Source organism: Colias croceus, chromosome 14 (genome assembly GCF_905220415.1).
Source record: "Colias croceus chromosome 14, ilColCroc2.1".
Taxonomy (NCBI): domain Eukaryota; kingdom Metazoa; phylum Arthropoda; class Insecta; order Lepidoptera; family Pieridae; genus Colias; species Colias croceus.
The window spans coordinates 7,250,382-7,278,171 of record NC_059550.1 but is presented as its reverse complement, the minus strand read 5'-3'; the positions used below and the strand labels follow the sequence as shown (position 1 = coordinate 7,278,171).

The 27,790-nt window shown below is 33.6% G+C and overlaps 1 protein-coding gene and 1 non-coding gene across 2 annotated transcripts; both read left to right on the top strand.

Moving 5' to 3' along the window:
* The first annotated feature begins 410 nt into the window (after positions 1-410).
* LOC123697318 (homeobox protein unc-42) lies at positions 411-26,243 on the top strand. Its single transcript, XM_045643790.1, has 6 exons — positions 411-930; positions 15,502-15,668; positions 16,359-16,466; positions 19,249-19,416; positions 23,649-23,790; positions 26,134-26,243. Exons 1-6 carry the CDS (start codon positions 411-413, stop codon positions 26,241-26,243), a joined length of 1,215 nt encoding a protein of 404 aa, XP_045499746.1.
* Trnar-acg lies at positions 5,641-5,713 on the top strand. Its single transcript has one exon. It is a non-coding gene; the product is annotated as a tRNA-Arg (tRNA).
* Positions 26,244-27,790: the final 1,547 nt, after the last annotated feature.

The following is a 27,790-nucleotide window of genomic DNA, read 5'->3' as shown; positions in this document are numbered from 1 at the left end:
CAGATTTACCTCAAGAAGTTCATACGTGGTTTAGTGTTTTGTAGAACAAAACATGGTACAATGCATAAACTTTAAACGCTAGAACGACGAGAAACCATGGGGACAATAAAACAAAGAGAAGCGCTCCTAGCCTGAAGCGGTGTGACGCACCCCTAGCCGAGCCGGCAGCGGCCAATCGGCTGCGAGCACCGCGCGCCCGACCCGCCCACCGCCGCCCCCGTCGCTCCACTGCGACTCAGCGCCGGGGATGAATGAGACGCAGCATCCCTATAAAGATTTTACATCGATTACGGGGATACCGAAGTGAGCCGTTTCGCTCTCGCTTGAGGGCGGCGACGTGATATCATCTCGCGCAGTCGCGAACAATTAGTGCGCGGGGCGGCGTGTCGGCCGTGTACCACGTCACTATAATGTGGTTAGTCAGTGAACGTCGGGGCCGAGCCGACGGCGACGGCACGGAGCACGACGCCAGGAACGCGGGCGAGCCGCGCTACACGATCAGCCAGCGCACCGGCCCCAGCACGGTGGAGTTCAAGAGTGCGGCGTGCGCGGGGGCCGGCGAGCCGCCCGCGCCGCCCTTGACCGCGCTCCCGGACCCGCAGCAGTTCAACATCTTCCCGGCCTTCTTCAGCCGCCAGCTCAACTTCAGCGGCAGCGGCGGCGGCGGCGGCCAGGGCGCCAAGATCATGGAAGAGCTGCGGCCGAACCTGGTCGGCGGGTTGCTCGGCGTGCCGGGCCTTCTAGACGAGCACCAACATGATGCCAAGTTCCTACCTTCGGGAGGAGAGAGTAAATACACGCCCGACAAGGGCAGAAAATGCAGCAATGCGTCAAGTTCCTCAGCTGAAGAGTTCGGTGGTCTATATGGCGGCGAACACGCAGCTACGCCTCCAGCGCCTCCTATCAGCCGGTCGTTACAGGACCACACAGGTACTTGTACTTTATTATTATCAATATTACTATTTGTCTTGTAACGTAGTTACGTTACGATAATAATAACTAGTTAGTTGTTATTATCTATGGGTATCTTAGTTCTATACAAGTTCTCGAGTTTCCTAAATACCCACTGATCTATGAATTTTGAATTAAAATGCACGTAATTTACATCGAATTTAATACAATGTAAACAGGCATGAGGCAGTACCCATACCTAGCCGGTTCCAAATAATAAGTGTTAACCGAATGCATAGGTATCTTTCAGCAACTACATACCCTTTTATAAATTACTAGATTTCCGCCCGTGGCTTTGCCCATGTAGAAAGAAAACTCGCATTAGAAATAAGAAACATTAAAATAATAATTGATAAAAAAATATATTTATTTTTAAGGCTAACCTATTTTCAACGACTCCTCAAATATTGTAAAAATAATAATTATTAATCAAAACTCTTTAATCTGTATACTTACTATGCCCCTGGTTTCAGCCTCTGAAAATTGCGCGTTGGCTCTTTGAACTTTTTGCATTAAACGCTCTAACATAGTGTTCCTAATTATAATCATATAATAAGTAATTTATACTCTTTATTTTGCTAATAAAAAGTTTATAACGTACTTTTATTAAGTTGGTATACAGGGTTACTTGTAAAACACCGGCAACTTCGCAGGACAAGATAGCTAACATCATAAGCAACAACATTTGTTCTACGACTTTTGATAATTTGTTAGATTTTATTTTCATACAAAAAAAATATTCATTTAATTTTCCGTTTGAATATTATAAACTCTACGCCTCCCAAAAATTATGTAAACAAGAAGCGAACGAGAGGGGGAAGGGGGCGTCGCGTCGTCCATCCGATAATGAATAGAACATAGACTTACAAATGTTAGGAGAGTACAATAAAAGTTTAAAAAATCATTTAAAAATAATTTATTGCGTTATGCCAATAGTCGTAGAACAAATGTTGTTACTTGTGATGTTAGGTATCTTGTCCTGTGAGGTTGCTAGTGTTTTACAAGTAACCCTGTATACGTAGGTAGTTGCTATTTGTAATATATGGAACCTGTGTATGGAATTATCTATTAGTTTCGATTAAATTTCTTCTCAAATTGAGCTTTTAAACTTTAAAATCCCTCTCGGATATTAAGATTAACATTCGCAAATTTGAGGAAAAAGGTATCTAATTTTCGTTATTTTTTTTAAACTAGACTTTTACAATAACGAATTAGAACATAGGTACCTACTCTATTCATTGACATTGCCATTGGTTCTAAACTTTACAAAGAAATATAATCACAATTGAGCTTTTATGAGCATTTAAGAAGCTTTTATGAGCTTTTATTATTATTATTAGATAATTTCATTTTATCCTAAAAATAATAAAGTAAGTAGGTATCTTGCAGAAAAAACCTTACTTATAATTTCTCGGTTATTTTATGATTTATATTCGACTAATAAAAGAATCCCAATTAACATAATATACAATAGGTATAATTAGTAAGATATAGGGTAAAACCGGGATAGATCTAGATGCCGCACTGGGATAGATGCCTCATTTTCAAAAAACCTAACTTCCAAAACTCGTGACTACGAATTAATAATTTAAATAGGTGCTGCTATCACCCCGCACCTCTGTTACGCATGAGCTGTTGTTTGGTGAAGACGTGTTTCGCTAGTGCGTGTTATTATCTCCGCGGCGAACTTCACGAATACGTCAAATTTTGAAGGGTTAATATTTGCCTTTGCAGAACTTTATAAGTATTAATAAATTTCATTATATTTCTTATTATGTCAATACACTGGTTCATTAAGTATATAATATATCTAAGTGTAAATGGTCGGTCTTTTGTTATTGTTTAATAAAAAAAAATACCGGGGCAACTATCCTTATCAAAAAGTATAGTTGCCCTGTTTTTTCGAGGGATAGATGCCCTTAGGGGACCCTAAGGGCATCTATCCCTCAATACATAATATATACATGTCATTGTCGTTAAACAATCATGCAGTTTATATTTTTACCTGATTGTGTCAGAGGTTTTCTGTATGTTAACCGATTTTACTTGTTAAATTAGCTTTTTTACTGTTATGTATACTTACTTATTAATGATTTGACCTTATATTGATTGTATCAGAACCATGCCACGAAAATACAAAAGAAAAGAAGGAGTGCGAGCGCGAGTGTATTCTTGGACAACAGAACAACTAGTGTTAGTTATGTTAACATGATATTTGCCGGTTTATCATGTAAATTTTATTTGATTTCGCGTTTATAGAGTATGTATGGCATCTATCCCACTCTGCAGGCATCTATCCTCGTTAGTATTTTCATGGTAGGGCAACTATCCATATAGGTAGGCATCTATCCCCAAAAAGGTGTTCTACAAAAATTGTTATAACACTTTATCTATAAATGATAGGATAAAAAATATACACAACAATTCAAAACAGATAATTCACCTAACTATATTCATGCAAAGTGTTCATATAAGATTCATATTTTTTAAATTATGAGGCTATTTCAAAAAGTGGGGCATCTATCCCGGTTTTACCCTACAAAGGTACTAAAGGCAATAAGGTACGGTGTTTTTAGCACCGTTAAAGTATCATAACTGTTAGCGTTGACAATTAAAACGTTGCGTTACAGCAAATTAGATGTCAAAAAAAGTCGTCGTTAGTGCAATGGTAATAAGACAATAACCATTGTTAGAATCTAAGGTTAGAATATTGGTTAGAATCTACTGAGCAGATTGTGAAAAACTGCGAATGTGGCTACAGTACTGACTTCCAGAAAAGTAGAAATTCTATTTTTACAGGAAAATTAGAAAGGTCGATCTAAAAAAATACCAAAATATTAAAATATTTTTTTATAAAAATTACAATGTATGGTTACATTGTAAATTTCAATTTTAACCAACAACAAAAAAATTTAATTACTTTCTATATCACCAACATTATAATAATAAATATGTACAATGTACAATACATGTATCATTTAATAATAATAGACCATCAGCCTTGTTGGTTTAATTGTCAGCTATATTACAACGATAACTTTAGCACCTTTTTGTGTTTTAAATTATTGCTTTAAGATTTTTTATATTAAATAAAATAATTATTAAATGAAAGTGTGCATAAGCTTTTTGAAAAAAATATACGTAAATAGTAAAAAAGCTCTTACAAAAAGCAGATAGCCTTTTACTTTTTTTGAGTTCGTCAAAAAAATACGTAAAAATTACTAAAAAACTTTCGAGGCTTGATTATTTTTATTCATATGAATTTAACCTCTTTTATTGTCAAACCTAATTTGTTTCATAACAGTAGGTATTAATGTAAAAATAATTTTTTGAAAGATTGAGTGTGTATCTAACACACTTATTCTAAAAATGTAAAGAAAACAGATACCTCAATGTATCTTAATGTCGTTATGTTCCAGCTGTCTTAGTATCTAGTAATTTACTTTGTATTCATTATATATTTTGTCGAAACATTAAGATATATTCAATACTGACAATTTCTATAAGGGCCGATTTTTCAATGTCCAGATAAACAGTCTAATAACTACCCCTCGAATAGATTTATTCAATTGCTTATCTAACTCATAACGGCTCGCCTATTTTTCAATCGTGATTTATTTGATGAATAACTATCTGACCAAATATTTCCATATTGGCAGCTCTGCTCTTGGAGTGGCGAAACAAACATATTAAATTAGTCAGGTTAGAGCGGGATAGAGTCAACTTGCAATATGTCAACAACCGTCATTATGACTCACGTCAGGAGTGCATTTTAAGTTTATCTTGTGTTCTATGATTGTTGATTATTGTTTTGATTCGAGTAAAGAGTTTTGATTAAATTTGTGTTAAAATTTATATATTTTACGATGGAAACGACATAAAGGCAGCGTCCGGCAAATTTTCAATGGCATGATCATCAGTAGGTACTATCAAAAACATCAATTTCAATATGATTTTAATTGATAATTATTTTATAGAAAGAGGCTTTATTGTAAAAATTCTACGCTCTATGTTATTACATACGAAAATATCCCAAATTTGACGCGTCAGTTGTCAACTCAAACGTCTAATCGTCGAATAGCACGCTATCTGGCCGTTGGAGCAGCAGATAGATTTATTCCTCAAATAACGTAGTTATTCGATAGATAAGTCCTATTCGTCTATTGAAAAATTGAATATTTTGTTAACTGAAGAATAAAGTCTATCTAGCTGTTTATCTGGGCATTGAAAAATCGGCCCTAAAAAAACAGGCTGCTCACTAGGTAGAGTTTTTTCTGTTAATCTTTCAAAAAATTATTAAAGTTTGTTCAGCCGTTCTTGATTTTTAACCGACTTCAAAAAAAAGGAGGAGGTTATCAATTCGGCCGGTATGTTTTTTTTTTTTTTTTTTTTATGTATGTACACCGATTACTCCGAGGTTTCTGAACCGATTTACGTGATTCTTTTTTTGTTCGATGCGGGATGGTGTCGAATTGGTCCCATAAAAATTTTATTTGGATAGGCCCAGTAGTTTTTATTTTATGAGCATTTTTGTCTGTAGGTATTTGTGAATTTTGCAAGTGCAAGTTTGAAGTCGGTTGTTTTTAACGCAGTTATCCATTTTGGTTTATTTATTACTTTTTAATGATAATTAATAATAAAATTAAAACAAAACAGCATCATCACACAAATTTTGTTCTGCTATTACAAGGCCCTGTGGCGCAATGGATAACGCGTCTGACTACGGATCAGAAGATTCCAGGTTCGAATCCTGGCAGGGTCGAGGTTTCTTTTTCTTCATTAGTGAAATGATATTTTTTAATCTGGTTGTATTTTTATACCTTTTAATTAAAGGGCATAATTTATTCTAGTAAATCATGTATATTAATTATATGAAAATCTTAAGGCCTTAGAGAACAATGCTTATTCCAAAATATAACTTTTTTAATTTGAATAATATAATTATTTTCACAAAGCAAACAACTAATGACCTTTTGAACCTCATAATTTTATGAGGCTAGTTTTACATACTGTTTATATTTTGTGAGGTTCTAAAAACTAGCCTCATCAAATTATGGGGTTCAATAGGTCATTAGTTGTTTGCTTTGTGACAATAATTATATTATTCAAATTAAAAAAGTTATATTTTGGAATAAACATTGTTCTCTAAGGGAAAATAAAACAATTGAGTTTTCAGTCAACCTAAGAACTTAATACATCTTTGTAAATAAATTTCTGGACTGTCTGCAGAACTTGGCACACATTTAGATCTCATTTCTTTTTTTGGCAAATTAAGTCAACGATTGAACTCGGCTCCAATTTTTACATTTATGTTTTTGGTGGGATTAATAAATTACCTGATTACCTACGTTATTATCAACGTTTTCATTTCGATGTTTAGGTTATCGTTGAAAATACTGTGCTAGATGACACTCACTCTATACGTATTTAAAAGTCACATTTTTAAAAACTTTAATAATTAAAAAAAATGAGAGACAAAAAGAAAAAGCTTATTTGTCTCGTTCTCTTCTGTTAAATTAAATGGAATAAAAGCTACCATTTTTCACGTCATTTTTTTTTTATTATACTATGGTACAACTAACTTCATTGTTGCATTAATATAATTAGGTTTTAATCATTTCAACAACTATGAATATCGAAGCAGTTTATTATGAATCAAACTCAAAGGTTAGCTTGCAATGAACTTTGTGATTAATTTTGATAACTGATAACCTGCTGCTTTTCTATAATAAATATTTTTGCTTATTCTTATGTAATTTCAATGACCTTAAGCGCTTTAATATTTTTAACTTTCCTATAATACACCCATTCTGATCAGAATATTAATTTTATAATACCTAAGTATTTCTTTTTTCATACGTTTTCAGCGGGTTTTGAATCATTGATATATTATTATGATTATTTTCTGATTATCTGGTATCTGTGCCCAAAAAAAAAAATTGTTAAATAATAAACATTTCATTGCTGTATCGCCAAGTTTGATTTAATTTTTTCGACGTCGAAACAAACAAATAATACCAATAATGAGTAGATACCTATCCTTTTAATTTACTAAATGACCGAATTAATTTTTTGGAATTATAAAGCTTAATTTAACGCAAACGCTAATAGAGCATAATTAAACATGAATTTGTTGAAATAATGTACAGATAAATGTTTTTATTCATAATATTATTTTTATAGGTTACTATAGTTATGTACTATAATTTATTTTATTTTTAAATGTTTCGTAAAAAAATTACTAGATAATTTAAAGGAAAACAAATCCCAGAAATAATGGTAATGTTATTTGGGTATAGATTGGTCTATATTTTAATAAATGACACACACATTGGCATTGGCTCTATAAAATATCTACACATTTCACTATTGTCGCGCCACAAAATTTGTGAGTTAGAGCCACATTATTTTTTAATGTCACATAGTGTACCAACTTTCTTTTTTTATCCAGTCAACCCGGTCGAAACCGGTACAAGCGGCTAGTATAAAATAATATTATAATAGTTCTTCATATGCAAATTTATTTTTAAATTCAAATTCAAATTCAGTCATCAAGCTCAGACAAAAATGCTAATAAAATAAAAACTAGCAGGCCTATCCGAATAAAATTTCTATGGGACCAATTCGACACCATTCCGCATTAAACAAAAAAAAGAATCACGTAAATCGGTTCTGAAACCTCGGAGTAATCGGTGTACATACATAAAATAATAACAAAATATACCGGCCCAATTGATAACCTCCTCCTTTTTTTGAAGTCGGTTAATAAATTAAAACGACCTTTATTGAAATATACAATTAGAACTCCTCATTTAGCCTTCACCCAATTTAAAACTAATCACAGTACCAAATAGGACATCGCAACTAATAATTTCGGACACGTATCTATCCAGAATATGTACATATTACAATTCCAATTAGAGTAATATTGCAAACAATCGGCCCGGGGCTGACGTCATGAATACGAAATGTCGCTAACGACCGCCCCCGGCCGTGCGAAGCCTGAATTTTCAAGCAGAGCTGTGTGGAATATATTTCAGTGTGCGTTCTGCGTAATATGCGTGGTTATGTGCAGCGAATTGTTCTGGAATCACGTTCGGTTTGGACTCAGGTAGAGGTTGGGCTGAATAGGGTGTAACAATTATGAAAAGCGCATTCAATAAAAACCATCGCATAGATAAAGAGCATGTCAACGTTGTAAATTATGTAATTAATGAAAATATATGTAGGTACCTTATTGATGAAGATAATAAATCAAACCATTTATAGTTAAATATACTAATTATTTAATTCGATAATACATATTAATCAATGTTCCTTAATATTCAATTAGTATGGGCATTACCTATATTCTTTTTTCACATCGTTTAATATCAGTGTAAGTATATTTCTTTAACTTTCTATTGTGTATAACCGTATAATATAAATTGGGTCAATGATGATGATGACGAGGCAATAAAATCATCTGGAATGATGTATGCTATTTTAATTCACAATTGTTCCTGTATTACAGTTGTTATACCTACAGTTGTTCGCTCGTATACAGCGCGTAGCGACCTAGTCACGTCTACGAAGGCTCTAACAATGAAGAGAAACGTGCAGGCTATAATAAATGAAGTCTTTGTGTTCACGCGCCACACAGAATAGCGATCAACACGCCAACCAACCTTACATAATTAACGCTTTATAATAGACTAGATTTCCGCCCGCGGCTTCGCCCGCGTATGCAAAGGAAAACCCGCATAGTTCCCGTTCCCGTGGGATTTCCGGGATAAAAACTATCCTATGTGTCCAATCCAAGTTACCCTCTATATGTGTGCTAAATTTCATTGTAACCGGTTCAGTAGTTTTTACGTGAAAGAATAACAAACATCCATACATCCATACTTACAAACTTTCGCCTTTATAATATATTATAATATTAGATAGATATTAGATATTATTAAATGCAAGTGAACTTTTACTAAAGCAGATACAGTGGATAAACAAGATCGGGCATAAAAAAGTTTAACGTGGAAATAAAATGAAAAGATTAATTTCAATTGAAGCTTTTTATTCAATTAATTCACATAGTAGATAGTTTCGCTGTGACTTACTGTCTTATAATCTGGTACCACAGGCTTAACTTGGAAGAAAAACTTCGTTTTCATTATCGGCTTAAGTAAATATTTATCATCTTGTTCGGGCTTCTCGTTTCTTGTATTTGTGGTACTTGGATTAGGAAATTTTACAGCTGTGTTTCTGCGTCCACTACTTGGCGGATGACTTAAAATTGGTTTTGTGCGATGTATGTTGCCATTATAATTATTGATACCATTCCCACTAGGAGATACATTTGTCATTGGTGTATCAGTAGGTGGATTTGTAATAACCGAATTGCTTGTTGCAGTGTTATAAGCATTGTTATTCGGTATTTTTAACGTTGGGAGATTAAAATGAGGTTTATTTGAAATAAATGGAGAAGAAACCTGACTATTTCCGCCATTCTGGTATCCATTACTGTTCACATTCGTTAATACACCGGCTCCTTTATTTATATGAACTCCAGGATAAGTATTAGCAAAACCTCCAGGTTCTGTTGGAGATTCGTTGGTATAACCGTTACTATTCTGATAATTTCCATCATTCTGTTTACGCCGATTATTTGCTGCATTCTGTTTTTTGATCGCATCCATGATATGGTTGATTTTGTTTATGTCGTTCATTATTTTAGGAAGATTTGCATTATTTTGAAAGGAATTTGAAATAGGCGCATTTCCATTTGTATCTATATCTATATTTGTAGGTTTATTATTTAAATTTCCATCATTTGTTGTAAATGCATTAGGTAATCTGTTATTAAAGTTATTGCCATTTGTGAAAGGAACTCCTTGATTATTTAGTAATGGATTATCTGAAAAATTGTTATTATCGTCATTAGTTCTACCATTATACATATTCCCATTATTAATGCGATCTCTTTCTTTTAATAGGGTTTCTGGTAATCTCCAGTTATAATTATTTCCGGGATAGTTTTGAATAACAGGTGCCATTGGGTTATTATTTTCGTTAAACATGTGATGTCGTCTTGACAATAATAAATCCATGAGTCCACCATCGCAAAATGAATGAAATTGTGCTGAAAATAATTTTAACATTAACATATTTACACCATCAATATTAATATTTATTCTAGGTATTAAACTGTTAAAACTCTCTCATCTTAAATTATACGAAGAGCGGTACAGAAAAAAAAATTAGGTACCTACTAACGTAATAAGTAGGTAGGTATTACATAATATTTCGAAATTTACTGACCATATCGAATGAAAATTAATAACTCACCAAATATTAGGTAAATGCTAAAAATATAATGATATTTTTTCATATTCACTAACACTGTAACATTATTTTGTTCGTAAATATTTAAAACTACAATCACATCTAATTCGCACCATTCTGAACTAAGAACTAAATTAAAACTATTAAATAATCATTAAATAATCGTTAAATAAGTGTTTTACCACCGCTAACCTGATGACGTATTTATTGAACTAGTAATTAGGAAAAATTACAATCTATTCTCATACTCTCTTCAGTAGCGTGGTGCCTTGTTTCATGGATAATATCATCATAATATTAAATGAACAATAATGATAGTCGCCAGCACAACGTTCTTCAAGGCACGTAAATTCTATAATTTAGAAATGAAACTAAATTTGTTCCTAAGCGCAAATCTCGAGAACAGCTTAACCGATTTCGTGAACTTTTTTTCAATAATATTCCTCGAAGTATGAGGAATGAGGATGGGTCGTATGTAGAGAAAACGTAAACACTTACAACGGGCGAAGCCGGGGCGGACCGCTTGTTATTTAATAAGAGCGTGTGTGCCGAGCACACGTATGAGAAGTGAAACTACTATGGCAAGATTCAAAGATACCATAATCGTCGCTTTACACCATGACGTGACGGTATTGTTAAAGAAGTTTAATTTCAAAAATATTCACGTTTTGATAGATGTTTCAACTTAAAGATGTACTCATAACAACCCCCGCTTTGCTCCACTTTTGCACATGTGGAGTCATTTAAAATATTATTTACATCCATTATTATTTCGCAAAATACCCTCACAGGACCGCTAAACATTGTCAAAAGGCAAACAACTAACAGGACACACGTCGGACATGTATATTTCTATTGATTTATTGTTCCCTAATACGTGACGCGTGCCTGCCGCCTGCCATGGCCGTCACAAACACCCACTACACCCAACAAGCCTTTACAATATAATAATAGATGTAAAATCACTCTTACTGTCAAAGATATACCATTGTATGGTTAGAAACAAGGTTAGAAATCATCTGGATTTGTGGAATATTTGGATTTAGAATCGTATATTGAAATACCGCGATGTTTTTTACGTAGTAGTTATGTTAATGTATTAACATTTCATTACGGATGATAGTAATTTATGAGCTCATGAAATATTTTATGAGTATGAAGTTAAATGAAGTGCCTATAATTATTTTCATGCGGTCAAGTGCGTGTTTAAGCGCGCACTCTGTGGGTTATTTGTATTTCAGATTCATTAAACAAAAAATGAAAAAGTGCATAAATATAACAAAATGAATTAAATTTAAATTAGTAAACGAACAATTCTGAATAGGCATTGGTAATTAGCGATCTACTTTGAATGAAAGCTTTAAAAAAGCTACCTTTACTCTGACTTATAATATAAGAAAGTATAAAGGGAATCTAACAATTCAGAACATGTTCCGTTATTTTCACTAATAACATTCTAGTTAATTCAAATCCACCTTACCAGTACCAGCTTGCAAATAAAATGCATAAATAGTTTGTAATAAAGTGCGTACTCAACATAATGGAGAGTCTCGCGCCCCCGTAGTCACTCCAATCCCTTACACCTATTGTCAACTGGGGATCAGCTGCCACTCGATGTAACAAATGTCCAACGGGTTAAAAAGAATTCCTGTACAGTATTTAACGTTATTTTTGACGTTTTTGGAAAATACAAAACTAGGGATAGTTTTGTAGATTTGTAGAGAAAAAGCACATGTCACTTGCTACACAAGAAAAAAATATTTGATTTAATTCTGATTTGATGTAATGATAACAAATTGTTGTTACTGGTACTTAGTACCTATCTATGTAATGATTTAAATATTATGGGGTGTATTAATAATTGCAAGAACAAATTTACCATAAAATATAACTGCAAAAAGATTATTTTTTCAAAATAAGGACAAAATTCACATATCTATTTGAGCAGCTGACCTTAACGGCAGAAAAATTATGCAATACTGCCATAAAACAGTCAATTAAAAAGATATCAATTATAGATAAAATTGAGAGGGATTTGCTGGTTCCTCAGTGATTATAAATCTATTAGCGGCATGTGATAACATATGGAGGCCGCTCGAGGGGCGAAGCACCCCGCCGGCCGGAGCGCCCGCGGGGTGCCAACACATAATAGATTTCAAGATCTATTATAAATTGCGATTTCGAGAGTATGTTCAATTGAAAATTGTTTTTACACTCAATAGTTTTTATTGGTACTGTTTACTTAGTTGTGCGAGTCTAAAGTTAGAAAGTATTGATGGCAGAGCATTTCTATCATAAATAATTCAATTTGTTCTATCGAAAAGATAAAATAGTTCACATTAATGATTCAGTAGGAACTAGTACGTATTACGTAATTCTCGGACTCGAAACTTTTATATAAATACAAATTATTACAAAAAGTACATGAATATAAATAACTAGAACGAATCTATGTAGGTAACCTAATAAATTATACAAAATGTACCAAAGTATTTTTAATTTTTAATCTATCGTTTTAGTTTCATTTATTAGCCGCTAGATTACAAGTAGAGTTCTAAATAGATCATTATCTCACTTAAAGAATTGAATCTTATATCTTAAACTAGCTGTGTCCCGCGGTTTTACACGCAGTGCTCCGCTCCTGTTGGTATTAGATGATGATATGTATATTCTAAGTGTATATTTATTATAGCCTGTAACCTTCCTCGATAAATGAGCTATCTAACGCCGGATTTTTCCAAATCGAAACAGTAGTTCCTGAGATTAGCGCGTTCAAACAAACAAACTGTTCAGCTCTCTAATATTAAGTAAAGATAATTACCAAAAAAGCTCTCTTCATCTCGCTACAAAAATATATACAAAAAACAAAAACGTCAAACAAATCATCACCTAAGTACAGTCACCCGACACCTCTCGACCGCTACAGATGGCGCTTTTATGTCAATCGTCATAATTAGGGGATTACGGCCCCCTAATGACATGTTACATTGAATATTGTTACCCGCGCAAATGTGCCCCATTCGGCAATATTGTGCATTGACTTGTTGTAAGTCAGTTGTGATTATCACGGATTGTACTTGAATGTGGGTGTTAAAAACAAAATCTGTACTTAGTAAAAATTGTAGGTAAAACATTGAACTCAAAAATGATTCTTCTGAATACCTAGTTCATGTTTTATTAATTATATTTTAGAAAGGCATTGGTCTATATTTTTAACAATACCTATTTAATACAGAGAACTTTATTTTTGAAAATGGAATCTGAATTACGAAGATTATTATCTATAACTAGCTTACCACCCGCGGCTTTGCCCGCTTTGTCTAAAACCTAATAAATTATATACTAAAACCTTCCTCTTGAATCACTCTATTTCTTAAAAAACCGCATCAAAATCCTTTGCGTAGTTTTAAAGATTTAAGCATATAAAGGGACATAGGGACAGAGAAAGTGACTTTGTTTTATACTATTTAGTGATCTAACGTGTGTTGGAAGGGTTGTAATTTGACTACGTATGAAGACATAAAGTACATGAAATAAAAATAGAAGTTCGAACCTCCCAAATTGTGTATACAGTATCTGACTGAAAAGGACAACGTTAAAATCCATTAAGAAAAAACCGCAGCGACATAGCATAACACGTTAATAGCATCAAAAAATATGTCAGCTAAAAAACGAAACCGATAGCCATCAAAGCTTCTAAAACGTTATGAAAAAAACAGCTTTTAAACGTTAAAAGGCTACGTTTACTGCGGACGCAAACACTTAGCTCCATGTTAATTAATAAGTAGCTGGAGCCTCGTCAAAGGGAATGCATGAATACTTGCAAACCGACCTCCGACGGTGCTTTTAAAATTCTCCCCTCTTAATCCTGTAGCTCAGAGAAACCGACGGTAAACTGATTACAACCAATTTTGGACTTTTTGAACTTCTATATTTATGTATCACGTATAGGCATATGTACCTATTACATTATATCAAGGTATTATGATATAAAGTTCAACAGTAGAATAGATATTAATTTAAAGTTAACTTGAATTGACGCGTATTCAAAATAATTTGTTTACGCAAGAAGTAGGTATAAATAACCACTTAACAAGTCCACCACATGTCCACCACTGATTTGTGTTTTAATGACATATAAAACGGTGAAATAATTATTTAAATATTAAATATTTTATAATTTGTGTAATAATGTCCTATAATATTTATTTATTTATTTATATCGTTTCAAAAATGTTTAATGGCCATAAAAATTGTTCCTTTAATACAAGTTTAATATTTTCTTCTAAAACATGGTGTAGCACCTCCGCGTAGCATGTCGTAGAGCCCATTGATGCAGTCCGCCCGATGAAAGATAATTAAGAATAAGTCACTTTAATAATTTATATTCCATGTTTATATTGCAAACAAGGTCATTATTGAAAAAAAAATTATAACACCTAACTATCCAACAATTCGAAAATAAAACAGTATTAAGGCACATGCGACATTAAATATTATCACTGATTATATCTCCGCGCTTTTTAATGTTTTAAACTTTGACTTTAAATTAAGTAAACGTGTATTTAATAAACATCAGCCGGTTTGTCGCACATTCCGAGACTAAATCAAAGTTCAGTGAGCCTGCGAGACGAATCATTAGGTGTAACAGTGTTAAAGCAACGCAATTACAATTACGGACGGTTGCGAACTTGACCTACGGTAAGGATCGATGCGACCCACTATGCAAATAAGAACGGTTTCTTTGAGAATACGTTTTCAGTTTTGCTACGCTGCTTACATTGTTTTTCAAGAGTGGTTAACGCTCAACGGAGGCTTAGTTCTTGTCAGGATATTTAATAGAGTTTGAGTCTTAGAGAAAACTATACTTTAACGTTTATTATTTACTTAATTTTTTGTTCCTATTATAATGTATCGTCTTTTCATCCCAATAGTATGTACTTTATCGTATTAAAAACCACGGCATATTTTATCGAGTTTTTTCTTTTTTCATTCATATACCTATACCAATAAACGAATACATAAATAAATAACAAAGATGTATGTAGATATATACTTAGTTACTGTTTGAAATCGTTTTCTTCGAGTGGGATAAACAAGCATACCGTTTTCAATTTTCAAAGATAATTTATGTTATTGTGTGGTAAATCACAATACAAATAAATAACGTTAGACATATAATGCGTGTGTGTTGATACTCTTTTTTTCAAACCGATCTTATCTGTCCAGCGGAAGGCGCGTTCAAGAAACTGAAGCCGGAGCCCGGCGGGAACGGCGCGGGGTCTGGCTCCTCCGCCCTGTCCCCCGCGCTGGGCCCACAGCACGCGGGCCACACGCCCACCACCGCGTCCTGTCCCACACCTGCGAGACGGAGACATAGGACTACTTTTACACAAGTATGTATTTGTAATGCTACAGATAATATACTGCAGATAATATAATACTATACTATAATAAGGTTACTATTAAAATGAGTTTGATAAGAGCGCTCATGACGTAAGTTTGTTAGGTAGTGGTGGTGTGGTGCTGGCTTGAAAGAATGGTAATCCATGTTGCCTGTAGATCTCGTTACTATATGTATGTGGGTGAATGTACACCCATAAACTGTCAGATTTATAATGTGTAGGATTCATTTACACTCACTCATTTTATTTTTCTGATGTAGAGCTGAGCTCTACTATTTAGTAACTAATAATTCGGATTATCAGGTGAAGTTTAAGCTGTAAGCTGAAGTGCTAATCTGGTAGGAACATACATAGAGCCTTTTCAAAAAATAAAAAGCTAAACCTATCATAAACAAAATTAGAAGATCTTTTAAATAAATTAAAAGATTATAAAAGTATTTTATCGAAGAAAAGTTCTTTAAGACAAAAACTATTATCATCAAACTGGAGTCTTATAAATTCAGTCATAAAGAAATCTTTGAACTTTTCTATTGACAATTAGAAGGGCGTCTTACAATCGTCAAAGTCATCTTTCTTTTGTAAAATAGGTAAAGAAAGATGATGTAGAGACAAGGTAGAGACTATCGATTCTGACGTTAAATTGTAGGTCATCGTTTTAATACCATGTCTTTTTTTACACAGGAACAATTAGCAGAATTAGAAGCAGCTTTTGCGAAATCTCACTATCCAGACATTTACTGCAGAGAAGAATTAGCAAGAACGACCAAACTAAATGAAGCCAGGATACAGGTTAGATAAAGATTCATTTTACTCTTCTTTAAAATTTCGCTTTTTATTTAATGAAAGTTATTTATTTTATTTTACTTATTCAATTAAAACTAGAGTTTTTAAATTGTTTATATTAAAAAATGGTTTTCAATACCAAACATACGTAAATATAATACTTGAGTAAACCAGAGAGGACCTTGTTTTCTTTTGAGTGTGATATTTCAAATAAACATAGAACATCATCATATGACATTTTTTTGTTTTAAGTAATAAAACCTAAATATCAAAATTAATGCATCGTAATAAATCAAAAACATGGAAAAATGATATTGTTATTGTAAAGTTTAAAGATTTAAACCAACCATAAGATGCGATATCAACCACGGCGAAATAATGTAATAATCAATTCGATTTGGCAAAAACAAAAAGCGCAATAATCTACAATAAAAGGAAACACATAATAACCGGCAAACAAGTGAGTTCCTTGTTCTTACGTGGATTGTCGAAAATATCAATGATGCGCGAATATTCGGATAATACAATTTGAAGCGTAGGCCGGAGGCAGATTGAATTAAAGTGCCATCTGTCGTCTTCGTCCGTATGAATACGAAATGCTTACAGTTAGTCGCGATCCTTATCTCAGTTTTAAAATTGCTCAATCCCTCGGGGCACTATTGATTTGTCCCCAGAGCACCTAATTCGTCGCTTTAGATATTTTATTCAGAACACGACTTTTAACATTCTCTTGAAGTAACTATCGTCCTTAATTTCTTGGCTCACATTTACGGAATATAAAACGCACTCAGTATTTTATGAATAAACTGATGATTCTTTATCTTATGTTACAATATGTTTAGTTTCCTTTCATGAACTTTTAATAAAGAATATGATAGATAAGGTTTCGTAACAAAATAAAAATAGTTTGCTAATTAATAGAGCTAAAGTGTTTTTATTTTTCCTGTACACTGAATTGCATACCTCTCTCAAAATTACCATGTAAATACTTTCAATATCAAATTAGTCATCCTTATAGATACACGCGTGCTTCTTCGTAGTAAGTGATAATGTATAAAAGCCTAGCTAAATGTTATTAACAGAAATTCTTTTACATATCGCCGTTAAAAGCTCGCGAGCACACGCACACAACTGCGAACACGCACACATGCCCACACATTTAACATTAGTACACGCTTCGTATCTATTAACGTTCGCGACGCTACATAAGAATGTAAACGTTAAAGACGACGTTCCCTCCTTCTAGAGGAAATTTCGATATAAAAACGAAACGCTAGCGGGCGAACGAGGGAGGGAGCAAGGAGGGAGTGGGGTGGCCCCTGAGGCATTGCAATCCCATCAAATGGATCCGTAACGAAGTTAGCCGTTCATCCTCCCCGCGCGCCTCTCGACATTGTCTCTGCCCTCAAATGAATTCTACAATTGGAAATAAGAAAATGTTTTGTTGGATCTCAGTGCTTTTTCAGTTTAAAGGCGACCGTTTTCTCCAGATAACACGGCGCTCTGCAAATGTGAACGGCTTTTTGTATTCGGGCAGGGTTTCAGGGATCTTTACTAAATTAGATTTTATCGACGTTTAAACCGTAGCTAAGTGAAACTGACTTTCTTTTTTTGTTTAGATTACTGCTTCAACATTACTTTATAAGTATTTTTTGTACTATCTTTACTACATCTTTGAACATTATTTATTTACGTGTTCATAAGTATATTATCTTAAAATAAAGCAAGGAAACTACTCTCATTAATTTATGTAATGTAGAGTGAATTTATATCTACTTACCAATTATTACTTCAGATATAGAACCAGTTTTCAGTTTAGTTAACTTATGTATTATTAATGAGAAATATCACCGTTGTTCATTGTATTACTAAACTACTGTTTCCAAAAAGTAACTTTTACAAAATATCTTCGGGAAATATACCTACCTACAACAATTTTGCAATGTAGAGTACATTTTTTTGTACATACAATTTTTTTGTGTAGTTTTCGTACTAAAATTCTACTTAAAATAAAGAAAAGTCAAAATGATCTTATTAAAAAGGTATACCAAGTGTTTTAGGTATCTCCTATTACTGAATTAATATAAATATGACGCAGTTTCAAAATAAATACTGATGAATAGACTTATTATCGACTAGTATATGGATCTTTAAAATTCCATACATCCAGTGGAATCGCGATCACTGAACCATTTAACCTCGTAGGTATCGTAGTAAGAAATCGTACATAGCAACGGGAAATTGCTTCGTTTTTCATCACAACGCGCGTGGCGAGGGACGGATGTTGAATTGCTTTGCGAAAAACTAATATCCCATTTATGTTTCTTCACCCTATTTCCTATATACCTACACGTTTGCGATTTAGGACTTTGAACCTTGTGTTCAGTGGAACAGAGTGGGTTTTTAACTGGGTGTAGCTTTGGGTATTTATGTTTATGTAGAGAGTGCGTTTGGAGGGCGGCTCCCCGGCTCTCTCCCTCTAATCAGCTGTAATCACCATATCAAACGACGCACGCCTCATTCCCGACGACAACACACAGATTATAGCCTCATGTGTTTTCATTGTGAGGACTTAGTTGAACATTATGTAGTATATATAGTTGTAGAGGGCCGGTTGGTATGATCAAACAGTACCTCCTTTTCAATCGCTATACCTTTTGTGAGAAAATTATTCGTTTTTGTTTTTATTCGTCTACAGAATGAAATATATCATAATTGTTTAATTTAACACAAAAATATATTTTTTTATACCGTGCAAAAAGTGCTCTAACCAAAAACATTTTAACAGGTATGGTTTCAAAACCGTCGAGCGAAATACCGCAAACAAGAGAAGCAGCTTCAGAAAGCCCTGGCACCAGCCGTGCTGCCTGGCTGCAACGGGATGATGAGGAACATCCAGGGGTACCGCGGATACCAGCCCTACCCACACCCTAACACTATCAATCGATATCCACAGGTAATGACTGAACTTGAGTAATGTCTTTCAGAATCATTGGAGATTAAAACTGATAACGGTCAAGGTATTACTGTACTCGAAAAAAATACTGACAGCGATTTTATTGTAGAATTGCAGTGTAGCGTTAATAAGTATAAATCATAGAAGATTTCATTCAATTATATCTATTTTCGAGAAGTTATAAAGTTTATGTCATAATGGAAAGAAACGTTCAATAAAAGCTTATCATAATATAATCACTAGCTTTATCATTTCTCGGTTTTCATAAATTATAAAATAGATGCACCTATATTCAATCCTACACTAGACATAGATAATAATATCTACCTATTAGATATATGGAATGTGTTATAATATGTAGGTACATACTATGTACCTACATGACAACATGACTACGTATTACCAAAGCGCATGGTAAATCACGGTTGACAGTTGATGAGACAACATCCTAGCTCCAATGTCCAATCTACAAATGCGCACAAATACAATGGCTACTTCCTATTAATTCTCCTCCCATGTAGGGGTAGATACCATATATATGAATAGGTAGATCTATGTTGTTGATGAATAGATGGGTGAGTCGTGTCGCAATCAATCTGTATGTATCTACATCAAATTTGCCATATCTGGTTTGGATTTCCATAAGTAATAAACTGTTGTGTGATGCATTTTACTCAAACTATAGGCACAGAATACATAATAGTAGCTAAACGCTACAGAACGGACACTCTCCGCCTCCCGCCAAAATTAAACACTTACCTCACCCCGCACGATCAGACATGTTATGGTAGGTACCCATTTCCCCGCAAGGACGATACCAACGACGTCTTAGCCTAAGCGCGCACCACGATTTTAATTTTTGCGACACGATTTCAAAATCGCGCTGTAGAAAATCGCAGAGAGTACGGTGCGCGCACAGCGATAATTAATAGTGATTATTACTCACTTTCATCATGGATTTCGTACAAGTTGCTTGTCTTTATTTACTACTTCGGAGGATAAGAAGAAAAAAAAAATTCGTCTATACTCATTCTTTTACAGCAGATAGAATTGTCAAAAGTTTATTCTATCCATACTAATATTATAAATGCGAAAGTAACTCTGTCTGTCTGTAAATTTGGTATAGAGATATTTTGATACCCGAGAAAGGACATAGGATCGGTTTTATCCCGGAAATCCCACGGGAACGGGAACTATGCGGGTTTTTCTTTGACTGCGCGGGCGATGCCGCGGGTGGAAAGCTAGTCAGAAATATAATGAACTTCGGATGTATCCCAAAAAATTCTTTGGCTATTATAGAATGAAAATTCCGCCAAAGGGCTGCCCTTTGTGCTTTTTTATTTTTTTTTATTATTGTAACCTTTATGTATATTTTGTTTCTTGTACAATAAAGTGTTAAATAAATAAATAAATTCAAACCTTTGACAGACTACTGAGTTTATGTTTACTAAACAGTACCTACCTATACCACTACGATGTTTACTGTTGGACAGACGAAACACAAGTGAAGTGCCGGCCGGGCTCGAGTGTGCGATTTTATTATCGCAGTGCGCGCGGTTCCATACAATTTCATATTCTGCATTTCATTTTCGCGACAATCGCGTCGCGAGCAGTCGCAGCAAAATGTGACAAATCACAATTTTAAAATCGCTGCGATTATTTAATCGCATGTGCGCGCATTCTCATAGTAACTCATACGTTGTATTTCTGCGATAAAATAATCACGCTGCATAAAATCGTGGTGCGCGCTTAGCCTTAGACGAAACGCAACGAAGATTGACAACATTAATCAAATTGACATAAAGTAATTTTATTATTTTGGATTTGTGATTATCGTTTTTCGTAGAAAATGGTTAAATATTGTGCTGTTTACGGATGTATTTCATCAGAAAAACGCGAATTTTTTTTTACGCTAGTCACAAATGTGCCAACCATAAAGCGTTAACACACACATTTGCAGTCTCTACAGTGTGACTGTCAAAACAATCATTTTGTATGGAGTGTCCGGGGTGTGCTATAGGTACATAAACTCAATAGTTAAATTATTTCCATCAAAACATGGTATTTTCTATATTATCAATAGACCGCTGACTGAAAAATAATATACCATCCAATTTTGTACACAAGGATACAATATGAGTAAACAATTATATTACATAGATGTCGACGAATTAGTTAAGAGCATTTCATATCTACAAACCCATATTACCATATACGAAATCATTGTATTGAAAGTGCAGCCTCCTGAAGCTCATTACAATGCAGCGCTAATCAGTCGCTCTGATTACACGGTAATACATTATTACCGTGGTAATACGATTGCAAAACCGCCGAAAATAATGCAAATGGCGCACGACATGCAACAATGGCAGTCATTATTTTATATTTACTTAGCGAAGTCATTGTAAGTGATTGTTCATGGGTGTTACGCAGCTGTAACGCGGCTTTTGTACATCTTACTGAATTTTCTGCCATAATGTGAAGGTTATATGAATCAATTACGCAGCTTTACATTACTGAAACATTATCTTCATAATATAAGGAGATCGAAACATAAATCATCACTTCATCACTTTTTTTATTCAATTTATGTTTACGTTGGCAATGTTTGCTAAATATCATCAAACTAACCACAACTAATTTGCTCTAGTATACATACCGTTATACATATTGTCATACCTATCGAAAACGTAAAAATGTATTGGAATTATTACACAGTCTATGTACATTTGGCCGATATTATAAACGATAACAGCCACAATCTAGTGTTAAAAATATCATTGTTTAATACGCCAAAGCTGTGGTTACATATACCACCGTACAATCGTTAAAATTGCATTATCCATTAACGAAAGTGATAATTCAACCAACGCATAAACGGTCGATTCTTACAACAGAAAGCCAACGCGTGAAAAACTATTAAATCGCAAATAATTTCGTTAATGTGCGTTTACGAGGTTTCAGTGGAGCTTTAATTGTATTTCATTATTAAAATGATAATGTTATATTTGTCCGGCGAACAGTAATTGATAATGTGATAGCTATAGTTCACAGTTAAGTAACTTCTCTGTAAAGTTAAATGGTTTAAAGTTTATTTCCCCCCCAAACACACAAAGTATAAACTTTTTTATGAAGCTCTGATTTCTTAAGCTATCATTCTATTCATATAATATGATATCATTATATTCTAATTAATGTGTAGATTGGTAGCTTTCTTTTATATTGCACAATTTTTTCTTCATATTTCCTTGCTGAAGGCGGAGTAAATATTTAGCAATATACTTATATGGTCTCCGTAAGTATGATCACGTCACAGAGTATCGTAACAGGCTGAAGTGGTTACCTATACGTTTACGTCGTAACATGCATATCTTAACATCATTGTACAAAATCCTTTTCTATCCCCAAGCCCCTGCCTACCTTAAGGAAAAATTTGAATTCCGTTCGAATGTCGAGTTCAATCTGCGATGCACTGGCAACCTGCTGTTGAAAATCCCTCCCCATAAATCCAAATTTTACCACAAATCCTACCATGTCCAGTCCATACTCCTTTGGAATGCTCTACCAATAGAAATCAGACGTGCGAAATCAATGAATATTTTTAAAAATTTAATACTCAATCATTTCTCCTCCCAGATAAATAGTTAGTATTTTTACTGTATTTGTTTATCTCTATTTATTTTATTGTAAATTATAATATTATGTATTATTTGTATTAATATATAAGTATATAGATTTATAATTATATTTATATATATGTATATATATATCATACATAGGTATATGTATTTATAAATCATATTCATTCATATTTATAAGTAGTTATTTGGTTTAAATCTATTATAATTAAATTTTCATAATCTACTGCACCACCTATTGTTTTTCCCCTTTTTTAATTCAAAATCCTACCCTTAGGTTGCCTGGTAGAAATCGCTGAGTAGCGATAAGGCCGCCTTTTTGGCATAAATTGTAATATTGTCTTTTTTTTTTTGTTTTATTGTCTGCTTTTTTTTTTATCTGGTGCTAAATAAAGTGTATTTATTTATTTATTTATTTATTTATTTATTTATTTATACGATAACACTATCGCGCAGTTCCCGAAGCTTGCTTATCCAAATACGTACGTTTTACAAAATTGATCTCTTTGTTGATCTCTTTGGTTGCACCATAACACTATTTTCCGAAATCATTCCACATAAAACTATAACATAAAATAATTATTGTCTAAATAGCACCACGGCAGTTACGAAGAACTACAGAAGGACATCTTTTCGCTATCGCAAATGGGCGGCGGCTCATACCCCATGCCGCAAGGGTTCTCCATGGGACACAGTGCCAATATGAGCGCGGTCGGCATGCGTCAGGATACTATGGGTAAGTTATTAATGTTTTTCAGGTGTTTAGTTTGTAATTCAAAGATGTGTAGCTAATATTGACGATTGGAAACTACATTTTACAAACTTTACATCTGTCATCGAATATTATATTCTTTATATATTGGTACCTACCTAAAGTAAATAAATTGCCACTCTTCCTTGCTGCACGTACTAATGATGAAAAAATTTGTTTATTAATAACATTTAAAACAATCCTAATACGTTTTCATACCATTTTATCGAATCGGATCGAATTTCCCCGTTTTTTGGAAGCTAGACAAAACAAATTAAGTTATTACCTTAACCTTGTTATTGCCTATAGGTATATATATTCTCTTATCAAATAAACTTAATTTGATTTAAAACTATTCTACTTGAAATAACAAACCTGGTTCTAATTAAGATACAAATATTAAATTAAAGGTAAAAATTATCTTTTTAATTATTAACCAACTCATCTTCCTTTAGAGTAGACAATTGATAAAATAACTAATTGTTTTTCAATATTTTATATGAACGCTAATTTCATATTCATCATGAAAAAACGTTCCCTTCAAAGCCAATTAAAAGACTGAACTAGACAAACTTATAATACGCTGTAATAAAATTAAAAAGCTAGTGTTACAAGTACAATTGTATAAAATTGTTCGTACTGCAGTAGCAGAAACTAAAATATAAGTTTGGAGTGTAAAACAAGACCGTCGACGACGCGGCAGCTTTCATCAACTTTCTATTAGCTACGTCAAGGCAATTATAAAGTTGTGGAGCGGTGGATGATCGAGCCTCGTTTTTATACAAATATCCCTTATAATAATGAGAAAACTTGCTCTTTGTTGGTCAGGGATAAGTTCCGACAGATGATCGCAAAGATGAAGCGGTAATTTGTTAGACGCAAGCAATTTGCAGTTTTACTTTGGCCTTTTATATTTTAGCGACGTATTTAAAGTTCAATTACTACTGTATGCAAACAAGGATACGTAAAATAATAATATGCGTTTTAACTAACAAACCTACCCTTACTAGCGTAGCGTAATTAACTAGTTCTTTTTTTAAATTCCCAATATCGTTAAAAATAATATTGTAGTAGTTATCAAGTAAACATAAAATTTATACAATTAAATTATTGTAAGTTACGAAATAAATGCTATTAATTTTCTTAAACAGTTTCGTAGTTCTTGAACCTTAATTCAAATGAATGTTAAACTATTCATTCACTAAAATTGGGCACAATACCTATTGAGGATTATTAACATAATTTTGTTGAATGTAGGTTTGAAGTTTCTATTCATAATATCAACGATACTAACATTGCGAATTTATACATCTTGTATTTTTAACCAATTACTTTACTTGTTTCAAGTGAAGTTTAGTAATGCTTAATGCGTCACGACTCACGATCGTTTCATACATGAGCTATTCCTATATCACATAGATATTAGTAGAATCAACTGAAGACGGTAGAAGCAACGTTTCACTAATTTAATATTCCTTGAGTTTGCGGCCGGAGATTATAAATTTGTGCCCCTCAAGGCAATATGTATATATTTACATATACTCGTGTACTTCGCGTACACTTGTCGCTCGAAAGTTTAGTTGTATAATTCAGACTAATTGATGTTTGCACATTGTACGATGTATCGCTTATTCAGAATCAAAATATAATTCAAGTTAAACGTTAAATGGAGTAGTTAGATGGCTGTTGAAATGTTTTGGATTGTTTAACGCGTTAAAAGAGAACAAAAAAGTGTTGCTATTTCATGCAATGTATAATTCATGTTATTTGCAAATTCATAACTCGATAATGTTCACGAAAAAAATATCTCATCAAAAATACGCGTTAAAGCATGTAATGTGGGAGTGCCTCGAGCAAATTCCTGCGTAAAAAAACACGTAATGGAACCGAGGCATCGTACCGTAGATATTCTAATAAGAAAATTTCCACTACATTTACTTTGGCGGGCGTCCTCGCGGCGTCTTCGCAAATATCTTATTTCCTACGGCGAGATTGCATCTTGAGAAAACGCGAGGGTCGAGTTGTTGCTCTATTCGCCCCTCCTATTCGCACCTCGTTATACCTACCTTTTAGCGGAGCTTCAGCATTCAACTGTACCTACGAGAGTCGAGAATAAACAACAATGTTTTGATTTATTTGTATTAATGTTGAGCTGCGGGTTTTATAAACGTAAAAGTCACATTTTATTTACTTAACTCAAGGATAGTTTATTTTTTCCTATTCTGGATATTAGGATTTCAAGTATAACAACATTTCGTTTAAAATATTATCTCCTATCTCGAACTTTTTTTAAATTAGATATTATTTACTTATTGATATCCTGTACAGGTATGAGCGCGGAAGACGAGTGGTACAACAAATCGCTATCAGCGCTGAGAATGAACAGCGGTCACCACGCGAACCTGGCTGCAGCGCCCATGCTGCAGTACCAGACCTAATCGTTGCTCCACGGCGCTGACTACTCGCCGGCGCCGGCGCACGACTACGCGCCATAACGCTGAAATCGTGCTGTTTCAGTGTCAATTTGCTGTTAAGCTTGGCTGTACTCGTCGCGGATAGAGTTACACTTAAATGGCGGGTCCACACAGAGCGAGCATTGCTACACGCAACAACTCCGTCTGTGTGGACGTGGCTTAGCCAAGGAAAACAGCAGCACACAGTTTTTCCTTCGCCGAGCCACGTCTTCGTGGACCCCGCTACAATACTGAATGTTACAATTAAGACGTATAGAGTAGTTATTCCGTAATCAGTTGTGATGTAAATACAGAAGTGAACGAGGGATTTTAAAGTATTGGTGTGGCTAGTGCTCAATCAGCTAAGTTCTTCGCTAGTCACATTTTTTATTAGTGCCAAACGACTTACCAAAAAGACAAATATCATTTACAATTAAACACGTTCTGTATGACTCTATGAATAGAGCACGTTTATAGACAGTATTTGAATTGTGATTGATCACTTTGACTGCCTGTTCGTTTAAGATAGTAATTTTGGTTTATTAGATTAAAACAAATCTTACAAGTAGGTAAAACTGAGAAATGATTAGCATCATGCATATAACATACCTACTGTAATGTATCGCAACATGTCAGACATTATCATATGTATTCAATTTTTTATTTTATTCTTCGTAATTATATTAATCACTTAAAGGCTGCATCGTTTTTTTATAAGATAGATATCCTCAAACATATTTTTTTAAGAAAAACAGAAGTTTTATCATAATAAACGAATGCGCACATGATATTACAATGCTTGTTTTAATGCTAAATTAAAATAATTATTTGTTTTTAAACTCAAATATTTCTATGTTTATTAGAGAATGGATAAAAAATTCAACGAAATTCTTGTGTACTTTATTTGAGATGGAGGTTATTTATAATGTAAATATTAATGTATCATCAGCATGTTTAACGAATATCAAATAATTTATTTCTAAACAAAACGTATGAAAGATCTTGCAACGATCAATCTTCAATAGCTCAAAATCAAATATGAATTTAAACATAAAGTTTAATGACACTAATTTAATTATTAATAAAATAAAATAAATATTTTTAAGGACTGTAATTCGTTACATTAAGGTATTAAAGATGTACAGCATTCTATTGAAAGGACAAAACTTAGTATAGATATACATAGGGTTTCTAATAAGAAAATCGATTTCGATAATCAATATTGTACTCTAGTCATATTGTGTACTATACCGCCCTTTTAAACCTTAGTAGAATCTTTTCGATTGATGTATAACGTAAGTCAAGATTTTATTTTACGGATTTTCATATAATAATGACTCCTTATTTTAGTCGTTCTAATTTCTAGTCAAAAACTTATTTTTATACGCCTTTTCATGGCTTCTGAATACAGAAGACATGAAGAAAAAACTGCCGTACTTTCAAATTATTTGAGCAGAATGTAACTCTGTATAAACCTACTAAATATTTGGTGAAATTTAGTGCTTTCCACTCCGAAAGCTTATTTAGCAAAT